Source organism: Diadema setosum, chromosome 20 (assembly GCF_964275005.1).
Source record: "Diadema setosum chromosome 20, eeDiaSeto1, whole genome shotgun sequence".
Classification (NCBI taxonomy): domain Eukaryota; kingdom Metazoa; phylum Echinodermata; class Echinoidea; order Diadematoida; family Diadematidae; genus Diadema; species Diadema setosum.
In genome coordinates this window covers 11,100,599-11,113,343 of record NC_092704.1, presented here as the reverse complement: position 1 = coordinate 11,113,343, position 12,745 = coordinate 11,100,599, and the positions used below count along the sequence as shown (strand labels likewise).

The window sequence follows — 12,745 nt, the reverse complement described above, 5'->3', positions numbered from 1 at the left end:
TATTGGCTTTGAAATTACAGATCCACTTCAGTTTTTGCAGGTTTTTGCGAAAGTCCTAGAAATTAATTAACAAGCATTGAATGAATTTCTCGGTCTAACAATTTTTTTTATAGTCATGTACATACTGTAAGTATTCTGTTAATGTTGTTAATAAATTCACCTTAACTCAAATGCAAAAAAGGAAAGGGTGGTACTGGGGCTGTAGATTAGAATCTCTTCACAGAGCAATACTATTGAAAATGTACCTTGGGAAAGGCCATCGGTGTCACCCGTGTGACGAATAATCAGCGTTTGCTACGATGGACATCTTGATTCCCCATACTAGAGTACTTTGTCAGCATACATGGCCATGCTGCAAACATCCTGTCTTCAGCCATGATCTCCTGGCTGAAGTCTTGCTTGATCTGTACAAATCAGGGAACAAGATTGCATTTGTAATCATATTAAGGGTGGCCCAGAAAGAATGCTATAAACCAAATGGAAAAAAATATAATACTCAATAACAAAAACATAAATGATGGAGTGAATTATGCATGATCATTAGCTTCTGCAAAACTGTTCATTTCATAAACGTTTTTCTCACAAGTTTGTGTGAATTTGCACAATGTGCTTCGTTTGGCATGGAAATCTTGACAGACTGAGAAGAAAGCTCCTAATCTTTGCATAGAAACTTATTCGAAAGTGACAAAAGTGCCAAAGATTGGTTCCAAACCACCTACCTACACGAAACAAATAGAACTCTACTAAGGTGGTACATGTATATTATTACTACAGGCATTAAGTTTACATGTGGTGCATAGACTATATTGTGCGTTAAAAACACCACAATCTGTTTTCTGTCTTTATCTTCATTTTCTATAGGGGCTCTAGGCCTTTTTTTCTACTGGAAGCTTACGTAGACCTTAATTCATCGAGCATCATTGATGGCAATGATGCTCAGTAAAGAATGAATTGCTCCAGCAAAAGTAGCAGAACTTAACTTGCACTTTACTATTGGATTTTAGGGGGTTCGTTATGTTTACAGTAGATTTTGGTTGTACGGTTGGACCTACTACTCATCGACCGCCTAATGTTTATTTGCTTGATAAGAATATTGAACACTGAAATTCATGAAATGCAAAAAACTTGACCTACGTGATCGAGAAAATCCAGAGCTAGGCTATCAAATGCCTTTGTTCCCTTTTCTATTCGGAGTTTCAGTGCAAAAATATCGCCATTGAACTTGCCCTCGTTTCAGCTCCCCGCGGTAACGCTCCTTGAGATCGACCGCTGTTTTTGCATTGACAATGCACGCAAACCGAGTTGTATTGAGCACCGTGTTGTACGAAGCTTTTTAGAAACTTCCATAGACATTACATTACGATTCGGTGAAGATATTCATTCGAAATTTTGTCCTTGATTAAAACCATTAAACTTTGTTAATGAACGGTGAATTTTCGCGCTTTCCCACACCATCCTCATTATCAGTCAAAGCCAATCCATTTTTATGTGCTTTGCGTGCTGTGAAGTGCGTACTAGTACTACTCTAGTATGCGTTCAGTGCGCCAATTAATACACGGTCGGTTTATTACAAGAGGGTGGTCGATGTAGTAGGGCTACTAAGTATCATACAGCCGACCATGGCATAAAAGTTCTAAATTATGAGGTAGGAAATGATCAAGACAGGTCATTGTGTAATTGAACTTAGTTAGCACTAGCACTAGCAGTCTAAAATATAGCCCTAACATAGTTAGCCCTTCACTAGGCCCTAGCATTACCTAGCTAGGCCCTAACCGTCACGTTAGACCCTATGCCTAACTAACTTGTTAGATTTCTACATCATCGAACTCGGACTTACTTGTGCATGATGTGATACGGTGCCTGTTACAACTTCAGCCTTTCACGTTGCTTCTTCTTTTCGTTTATAAGGCACTGTATAAGGTATATAGCACAAGACAAGTTTCAAGGGCAAATTGCGCATTTCTGTGAATGTTTTTTATTTCCCTGAGGCTGCCATCACTATCATGCACCTGCTTGAAATATTTAGCAGACTTGAATTTTTCTCTTCTCTCTCAAACTGGAAATAAGTGTACCATTGACTTCTCTCATCAAAATGGTTCAAAGATCATCGTGATCATTACACTGTGAATTCATCATGTAGTTGTTGTTTTTTTGTTCAGATACATGTACCGCTAATTCATGTACAATTTTCATCTAAATGCAGCAATAAAATCAATCTGACACTAAAACTTTTGATCAGAAATATATCTATATATACGATATTAGATGTAGTATCTATACTGGTATACTTAATGCGATTATACAGTATGCCAAGCACAACTAAAATAATGTCTTTGATGCTGTATTCTGTTGATTTGCATATTGTTTATCTGGTACCTACTTTGTCTTCTATATTACTCACTACTGTTTATATAAAGAGCTATTCGTATATACTGGATAAATTTTGCTTTTCGTTGGGCTTGTTTTTATTTTGATAATGTATACTGTATACAGGGCTGAATTGAAAAGTAGGTCTGCTGCGGATACCAGCAGAATTAGATGAAATGTCCCTGTTGAAGTATGTCGCGAATAAATAAAAAGTACATAAATACAACTCTTCATTTTCATGGTCTTAACTTGACTCTCCTCTTTCCAATGTTAGAGTTCATAAAGGGAACTCTTTTAGCGTATTAGGTTGATTATGATATGCACATCCTCTGTTCTTTAAAAATTGATTGTACACTTGCATATCATAATCACAGAAATATTTGTACCTGCAAAATAATTGATAAATGATAACTTTATAGCCTTTAATTCTAACAGCATTGTTGATTATGGAAAAAATAACAAGTTTTCAGTCTTTATAGGTCAGTCAGTCAGTGGCAAGCCATATACAAACTGAAATACCTAGACCCTTTAATTATAAATCATCATTGCATTCACTGGTTTATTGCACACATTTTCGTTGCTTTCCGAGTGTCGGAGATGGGGGAGGAGCGATAATGCGTATCGGACGTGAAGACCCACCAATAAAGTATTTCCCTAGATCGTGACAATTCCTCAACAGCGATCGATTACTGTCGTGAATCGTCCTTGACCGTATCCACGTTTCCATTGACAACACGCGACGCCGAAGTAAGCCGGGGAAAGAATAGCCGACCAATCAGACTCCGTATTTCAACAATCCTTAATTCATTACACGAGACTCCCCACCCCACCCCCAACAAAAATGAACAATTCGTTCATCTTCTTTCTCTCCCACCCCCTCTCTCTCTCTCTTCTGAACTCCTCTTCTCATTAGAGAAACACTGTCGTTTGTGGACCACTCTCCCGATTTTTGCGTGGCTTGTAGGATCTTATACTTTCCAAGTCGTCCTTTCCCTGCACTCTGCGCGAGCGTGGACTTCAAATTGGATATAGCCATCTCCTATTTTATGTGCTTCTGGAGAATATAGTAATCCCTCGGGAATATAATAAATTGAAAAAAGAAAAGAAACAAGAGGAAAGCAAAACAAAATCTCTGCAAGTATGGGTGAATGGAAAAACGGCACCTTCGGTTGCTTTGCCAACATCGGAATCTGCGTGATTACTTACCTCGCGCCCTGCTACACGGCGGGCAAGAACGCGGAGTCGGTCGGGGAGAGCTGCGTCCTGTACGGCTGCCTGTCAATGCTGGGATGTGTGGGACTCTGGTCTATGACCACGATAAGGGGGAAGACAAGAGAAGCGAAGGGGATTGATGTAAGTTGTCATCTTATTATCATTTTATTTCATTTTCATTTCATCTCCAAACCAAGGGCGTAGCGAGGGGGGGGTGTTTTGGGTGTTCAAACACCCCCCTTTGCCGAAATGGGGGTGTTTGAGGTGTTCAAACACCTCCCTTGGGCAAAAGGGAGGTGTTTGAGCTGTTCAACACCCCTCTTCAACAATGTTTAGATGTTAAAAAAATGAAACAAAAGCTGTCTTCACCGCTTTTATTTCCGTTTTGAATTCCGCCTTTCCTTTCTTTTGTGTTCATTTTCTTTCTCTCTCTCTCTCTCTCTTCCCTGCTTTGCTTTCTGGCCGAATCGCGAAGATACATTGCGCATAATGTTCACCGTTTACCGGTATTATACCGTACGCGGTACCGTAAATTGTGTATGATGCATTATTATTATGTGTGTGCAATGCATGCTATACCGATTCTGTGACGCGCTTTGTGTATTATCGAAGCATCGACGTTTCTACTTCTCTTCTTTCCTTTCCTCACCTTCTTGTCTTTTTTACTCCTTTTTTTCTTCATGTTTTTTCTTTTCCTTTTTTTTTTGCGTTTTAGGGGCGACCACACCCATCGTCCCCCTGGCTACACGGGTGTGGTCTGGGTCAGGTTCTCCCATTTGTTTATACACAAAATGCGTCGGTTACTTATCCAATGCTGTTTTGCGCCCTTTTCCATAATTATGCATGGCAGGCGTTACACCAAAAACGGCGATCTATCCGGTCTTCCCCTCTCCATTATCTTTTGTAAAAGTAATTCATGAAATTGGGGTCTTAAGTCTTAACTATACTGATGCTTCATACATTTATTACTAGTAGTAACATTGGTTATACGAGCACAATTTCGTCGGCGGAGGGGACAGGAGCTGAACCTTTCGGCTTTTTGCCAAATTATCAACTTCCTTATTTTCCCAAAATAAAGTGAGAAAAAACGCTACACAATGCACTGCCTCAAATTTTGATTTTTTGTTCTTAATAATTAAAGTTAATTTAAGCTAATTTGTGTGTGTGTGTGTGCGGGGGGGGGGGGATCCAGACTATTAACACTAATATAAAAACAAAAGCCTTTAGCTGCCACTTCCATTTCCGGAAAGTGAATAATTTTTATTCCTCCAAAGTTAAGCTACTATTACTCTGTCTCATGATTTGACCACAAATTTTGAAATTTTGAATTTTAAAATGATATGCAATAATTTGAATGAGTTTTGATAATATAATTATTAGTTCCATTCATATCCGGGTTTTATTCTTTTCTTCCTTTTTTTTGTTGGCGGAGGCGCACAAAACTAAAAGTTCCTAATTTTTTTCACGATCGACACTCCTAATAGCCCTGTCATGACGTGCCAGTATCAGCAGACCTAAGTTAGTTCTGTTCTGTAGTGTCTGGTGTGGGAATATTTTATTCGCCAACGCAGTGCATCTGTGCAAGACGAAAATGGGAAGTTGTTGCAATGAAAGATTTTTTGTAATGATTCAACTAGGTATTGACTAAGATTTTACACTTAATGTCTAAAATCATTTAATATCAAATTATTTGCATTTAATGCCCCTTTTTGAACTCCTCCAATATTACCGGGGGATGCATGTATGTTCTTGAGGGACGCACATTGCACCGTGCATTGCCCTCCCCCCCCCCTCAAAAAAAAAAAAAAAAAACACCATGGGCGTAAATCCCGGGGGATGGGGGGGGGGGATATATCCCCCCTCCCTGAAATGGAGGAGGGGGGATGGCCTGTACAATCATCCCCCCCCCCCGAAATTTGAGGGAAAAATGGAGGAAGCAGAAATGTGATTGCATCAATTTTGGCATATTGCATGACGTTCGTACGCCCGCCTCCAGACAGGTAACAGAGCTGAATAGTCTTGTAGGATAATGTATACATAATTTTCTCAAGCGCTCGCTCGCTTCGCTCGCTCGCTCGCAAAGACAGTAATATCGACATAAGGTATGACCCAGACGTTGACAACGTCAAATAGTATAGCCCTATAGGCCTACATTGTAAACATGTAAATCCAAAATTTCACCAAAAGTGTGCACCAGATCGCTTAATTTCAGGTCTGAAAATACAAAATCTTCCTCGTCTGAGAGGGGGGTATCCCCCTCCCACACCCTCCCCCCATTCGGTCGCTCCGCTCCCTCGCACAGATATTCCAACTCCAAGTCCCTCCCCCACCCACCATCATTACAGAACGATGCCTCTGGGATGATTACTTTATTGACTTAAATCAAGAAAATAGAAAAATACAATACCTACAGGAAGATAATACCGGTACGTTATTACATACAAAGAAATGGAGATCCATATTAGCATTTCATTGAATATATTTGGGCATTATTCAGGGCTATGCTACGTTTTTAAAGGGGGGGGGGGTCAAAATCACCTGTCAGTCAAGAAGAAAGAAAATCAAAAGATAAGAGAAACAACAGCAAAAACTCCTCGTTCTTTCAAGGTCTGATTTTCCACCAAAAGTCGGCTGACAAGCAAAAGAAGAAAAAAAAAACAAACAAAAACAAAAAGTCTTCATATTTTTGCTACCACTTTCCTCATACTTTATATTTCATGCAGTGGTACATTCGATCCCTGTTAAGTGTGTGTGTGTGGGGGGGGGGGGGGTGGGGGGGCGCCAAGCTTCCCCCCGCATCCGCTCGTAAAAAAAAAAGAATAAAAAACTTACCAAAATGGTAATTCAAGGGTTACTAAACTGCTTTTGAAATCGACATGAAAGGGGGATCAAGAAATAAGATATTTTTCTAAGATTTCTTGTAACCATAATTAAAGAGGTATATAACGTGAGACATTGTGCAAAAAGTCCGGAGCCGACAAAATATTGCGATTCAGCATGATTCCTGGTTGGCATTCTGAATATAAGCAGGATGTGTGCAGTGTACTCAGAACATCCGAACGGCAAAAAGAGTCGCTGTATAACGTTGCGCAATTCGATGTAGAATGTACACCTTTGTACCTTACGCTTCGTTCAAAGCTAGATCATTAATGATTTTGCAGTGTTGCTTTACATACTAGTCTATATCAAAATGCCTTGCATTGCCAATAATAAGACTTGACCTGGGCTATTTCCTAACTTTTTCATGTATATAAAACACACACACACACACAAACACAAACAATAATATTAGAGGATGTTCTAAAGTGCAGGTTTTGGATATCCTTCCCCCATTTGGTCACTTCGACGTCCCCTCGCTGGTCATACCTCCCCAAATCATGAACATAAACCGACACCATTGACTACCCTCTCAATTTCCAAAGCGTAAAAATATAGCTACAAAAGGCAGTTTTTGGAGTGCAAAATGTCAAAATTTTAAAGCTCACTCGGTCCGCTCGATCGCATTTAATCGCTATGCCATTCTCCTGATGTTGCTGCCAGTAACTGCCAGTAGTTGCGCCCGGTGCGCCCCCCCCCCCTTAATTTCCAAAGCGAAAAATATAGCTACAAACGACAGTTTTTGGACTGTAAAAAGTCAAAATTTTCAAGCTCACTCGCTTCGCTCGCTCGCATTTAATCGTTATGCCATTCCCCTGATGTTGCTGCCAGTAATTGCCGGCAGTTGGCCCGGTGTGCCCCCCTTAATTTCCAAAGCGAAAAAATACAGCCACAAACGGCACTTTGGGGACTGTAAAATGTCAAAATTTTCAAGCTCAGTCGCTCCACTCGCTCACATTTAGTTGTTATGCTATTCTCCTGATGTCACTGCCAGTTATTGACAGCAGTTGCGGCCGTTGCACCCCCCCTTAATTTCCAAAGCCAAAAAAGTATAGCTACAAACGGCAGTTTTGGGACTGCAAAATATCAAATTTTTCAAGCTCACTCGCATTTAATCGCTATGCCATTCTGCTGATGTTGGTACCAGCAGGGAGGTGGTTTTCCACCTCCCTGGTACCAGTAATTGCCAGCAGTTGCGTCCGGTGCGCCCACTTAATTTCCAAAGCGAAAAAATATAGCTACAAACGGCAGTTTGGGGACTGTAAAATGTCAAAATTTTCAACCTCGCTCGCTCCGCTCGCTCGCATTCATTTCAATTGTTATGTAATTCTCCTGATGTTGCTGCCAGTAATTTGTCGTTTCACACCGTCATTCCATAATCCATAAGGAAAAAAATGACTGCGCAGTGGAATGTATCATATTCCGTTATGTATTGCAGTCCCCATTACAGTTTCCAGACTGACAGCACACGCACATACGCGCACACACACATACACACGCACGCACGCACAAGCATGCATACACACCCTCAAAATTACTTTTCCACGAGGTGCCCCCCCCCCCCTCCCCCTGTCTTGACCAACCCGCCACGGTACGTCACTGGCTGCACCCGTCCGGTTATGGGCTTGTAATCGTGGTGATGGTGACTATCGCCGATCACCCCCCCCCCCCCCCCCCACACTCCTCAGCACGGATTTACGCCGTTGACACACACACACTTGTTCAACGTCCGTTGGCAAAAGCATACGGATTTGGGAGCCCACAGACACGACGTAGCAATTTTAGGCTACTGCATGAGAAACTTCTGCTGCGTCCGGGCTATGTTTGGGCCACGGATTCACTCCCCGTATGGATGATGCGCGACCGTGCTCTCTACAGCCATCGAGCGCACAACGAATTGACACCGTGCGTCTTTTACGAAAAAATATAAAAGACGCCCGGTGTCGGGGGGGGGGGGGGCACATTATGCCCCCCCCCCCTACCAGATTTTCATTTGCCACTCCTTCGCCCTTTATCCGATTTCAACCAAATTTGGTGACTTTTCCTAAAATCTTATTGCGAACATTTTGATATATAATTCAGCTATATTTGATGTTGCTGGTTGCCATGGCAACCATAAACTGACAACCATGTCAGTCAGATTTTGCATCTTTTTTCTGTTCCCATTTTATTCATCAGCATTACAGTGGATGAAATGGGTGTTTCTTGGCTGAAATTTGTTGAACGAGTAAAATTTGAAGTAATTATGGTCCTGGAAAGTTTTTCTTATTATTTCCTGTGTTTTTATGTGACAAAGGCATAAAACAATAGATATAATAGAGATAATTGAAAACAATAATACTTTCTAAAGATTGCCCTTCTATTTTGTGATATTTTGATTCCCTCACCCAAGCTATGCCTCTAACATCATTAGTTCTTCATATTTTCAATTTGTAATCTTGAAATTCCACTATTATGCAAATATGAAATGTCATAACTGTACATGTACCCATCCCAAACATTTCATCTCAGGTCTCATAATGTATTATTATGTTGACACGAATAGCGCCCCCATGTGGTGACCTTGAGAAATTTCAACCATAACAAATAATAAGATTCCACTTGTTTATCACTTGTGACAAATATGAAAATGATTGGTCTATGATAAGACATATATAATGGGGATAAAGAAATTATGCAGAAAAATCATGTTTTTAGAACATTTCCTATGTATTTCTTTATATTTTGGAAACTAACGCCCTCCATGGGTGACCTTGAGAAAATTCAAATGTACAGTCGTGTAGAGTATGAGTTACTCTACCCATGTGCCAAATATAACAATGATACATCAAATAATAAAAAAGTTATAAAGGGGGGGGGGCCAAATCTGCCCCCCCCCCCGGGCCTGCGAGGGGTCAAAATAGCTTGGGCTTAATAGGGTTAAACACCCCCCTCTAAAAAATCCTGGCTACGCCTATGCTCCAAACAATACAAAAAATCATAGGCCTACCCATAATTACACAATATTCATATATACGATGCAGTAACGAGGAGAAGGTGATATTAGCAATGATAAGCACCTTTCTAATGATATCGAATTAATATCAAAAAAGGGAGGAGACGTGCTGAAAAGCCAAGATTATATATTGCAGTCTCCTAGTGGACAATAAAACTAATAACTGAACAAAACTAATAACACTAAAGAAGCAAGTTGCTGAGATCTTTTCTATTTATTTATTTATTCATTTGTTTATTTGCGCCATAAGCTTCATTATTAACTATATTGATTTGATTTATTTAGGTACGGGGAGGGGAAGATAATTGAAATAGCTAGCAAGAGAGTTAGGCGGCATTTTCCTTTCTTTTTCTTCATCATTTTTTTCTTCTTTTTTTCCGGATCAATGCGCTTAGAAACATCAGTATTAAGCGCTATATAAATGTTATTCATTATCATTATCATTATCATCTGTCCATATTTTAGTTTTCAGTTGGGACGTACCCATCATAGAAGAAGGAGGTGGAGGAGTATGGCTGAGCTGTGATTAACTGCGAAAGTATACCTTGATATACTTTAGTCAGAAAGAATAAACGCAGAAATCACTTTATATTCAATGTATAACATGAATACATTGTATACGCGCAAAATTACCCATCAACCACTGCTAAAGATTGCTTTGCAATAAGGATGGATGCCTCGTAAAGCTATCAACAAGGTACCTGTAATCATTTCAAATGAGAGGACTAATCATAATCTATGTTTCTTGCGTCTTATAATACGTGTGCTTTTGCAGGGAACACTTTATCCCCCCCCCCCCAAAAAAAAAAAAAAAAAAAGAATGCTAATTTGACCACACAATGATGTGAAACGGTCTGGAACGAATGAAGCAATTACATACATTATAGGACTTGGCAACACATTTTATGACGGTTATTTTTGCATAAAGGTGGTGCTTTCTTATCGTTGTGTTTAGGAGGTTTGAAGAACGTCATATCATAATTCATCAGTTAAATCGTGTTTGTCTGCATGCATTGGTTGATATCTTATACTTTAAAGTACCGAAACATTGTGTAGATTGGTGTGCTCTATAATAATGGAGCCTGCACACTGAGCTGCCGCTGACCCTCTGTTATGTCGATCCCACATCATTTTCATTCGAATATTTTCTCTCCAGATCTTCTCCCTTGTGTAATCTGTATACATCTTGCTTTTCTATCTTGGGATTGGAAAAAAAATGAACACTACAACGAGGTGAGTAATAATAAAAAAATATATATATACTGTTCGAATGCATAATCATGCCTGTTTCTCAATTTTGTTTTCTGCAGGGGTCCTACACGAATGACCTGCTCCTTATTTGGTTCTGCACGCTCTGTTCGCTAGTCCAGGAACGGTTGGTAAGTCAGCACCAGCACTATTGATCATTTTTAAGAGATGCATTTAATAATTATTTTTTCCAGTCTTTTTCCATAGTGACCTGCTGGACTTAGTGCAGTGAGTGACAAGCAAGCACACGCGCACACAGACAAACACAACACCGCTCACACTCAAACAATATGGCCACATCGATTTGATATTTCAAAATTATGGTTCATTCAGTGGAGGGGGACACAATGCCCCACGTTTAATCTATTTATCTATAGACAATGACAAGAACATTGACAGCGTATTGATATAGCGTGAACTTATTATCCTGAATCCAAAATGTACTCCACAACGATATGGTGTTGCAAAATGTATGTTTTCATCTATAATATTTATGTTTATTATTGCTTCATTAAGGGGGCTGTATATTGATCAGCCCATCCACTGAACCAAACCTACAAACTCAGAACTAGTATTTCACTTATGTTTCTATAATTAATGACACCAAATAAAGAAAAAAATGCATGTATATACCTACATCTGTTTACATTCCCACCATAAACTTTTTGCTTCAGGAAAATGTGCACAAGCCACTCACATTAAATTGTTCAATTAGGCCTCATATACAGCGTCTTAATTGTCTTGATATGATTTACATTTACATTCTGATGTCAATATATAATTTCTTGTTCCTCTCATTTCTTATTCTTGTTTTCAGGAGTGGGAAGGCATATCTGGGGGTCAAGCAATGGCTCGCGAATAACCCACACCACTCCGCCCCAGTTTCTTGCAGGAGGGACCTATACTTCAAAAGTCGTACACCAGCAAAGTGCTGTCACAAGTGACTTGAGAAGAAACTACACATCCTATTCAACGCGTAAATACTCAATCTTGAGTGATAGACGCCATTAAAACAAAAACAACAACAACGCAAGAAAAAGAAATAGCACAGAAAACCGCTTTTGAAGTATATAATGGAGATATCGATGGATGTTCATTTTGTCATACTGTACCGTTTTGTACCTGTCTTGAATCTTGCTTCCACTTTTTGAAACAGTTTTCACTTTGCTTGGAATTTGTGACGTCACACTGAATCCATTCATTCACGATACGACTTGCGGGAAACGCCATAAAAAAAAAAAAAAAAAAGTCCCAGGGGAAAGAAAATGCGCGGGAGGAACATTGTTATGTTCTATTGGCTATCAGATATTGATTATCAATACAATTTTTAATGATCGTGTATAATTGTTACAAACAACGGCAGCTGAAACGGAGTCGTATTATTAAAAAAAAAAAAGATTAGGGGATTACACATACGTAACTCTACTCCTTTTTTTTTGCAGAATAGATGCGTATAAATCGTGATTGATAATAATTATATCCCACAACTAAGATAAAACTATGTGTTTTGTTTGGCATTGAGAACTGCATGAATTCATTAATAGACAAAATGGCGTAGTTTAGAGAAGGTTTGTAGAAAATATTCGCGTTCTTTTGCCAATGTCTATAGTATGTGATACTAAGTTTGCAGTGAAGTGTGTCGTGTGCTTTGTTATATAGGCTGAAATACTTTCTATTTTTTTTGTACTACCTTCTTCTGTCTTGTATATTCTTTACTTTCTTTTGATATTCTATGCCACTGAAGGTAGATTTACTAAGTGAGTTTTGCATTATATTCAAGATGTATATATACTTGCAACTAAATGAGAGAAAATCCCTCTGTAAGACGAACTAAAATATCAAAATTCAAACAACTTACATCAACTTTCAACAATAACTATTGAGTAATATTATGCCAGATCAGGCCAAACAGGCAAATCTTTTTGAGGCCTCATGCAAGTGGAGTTATAGCCCAAAGATTTTTTTTTCTTCGCAACATCAATTTCTGTAAAAGTTACACTCATGTTACACGTCATGGTGTACCCTCGTCAGCTCTTCGTGTGTCGA

General features: G+C 39.4%; 1 protein-coding gene across 1 annotated transcript; it reads left to right on the top strand.

Moving 5' to 3' along the window:
- Positions 1–3,507: 3,507 nt before the first annotated feature.
- Positions 3,508–11,561, top strand: LOC140244094 (uncharacterized). The gene is made up of 3 exons (XM_072323742.1): positions 3,508–3,720; positions 10,762–10,830; positions 11,517–11,561. The coding sequence occupies exons 1-3, from the start codon at positions 3,508–3,510 to the stop codon at positions 11,559–11,561; spliced, it is 327 nt and encodes a 108-aa protein (XP_072179843.1).
- The last annotated feature ends 1,184 nt before the right edge of the window (positions 11,562–12,745 follow it).

Bases quoted from the DNA above. Each gene is read 5' to 3' on its own strand.
- LOC140244094 (XM_072323742.1), top strand. From the start codon at position 3,508: ATGGGTGAATGGAAAAACGGCACCTTCGGTTGCTTTGCCAACATCGGA. The intron at 3,721-10,761 runs GTAAGTTGTCAT...TGTTTTCTGCAG, and splicing joins GAGAAGCGAAGGGGATTGAT to GGGTCCTACACGAATGACCT. The intron at 10,831-11,516 runs GTAAGTCAGCAC...TCTTGTTTTCAG, and splicing joins CGCTAGTCCAGGAACGGTTG to GAGTGGGAAGGCATATCTGG.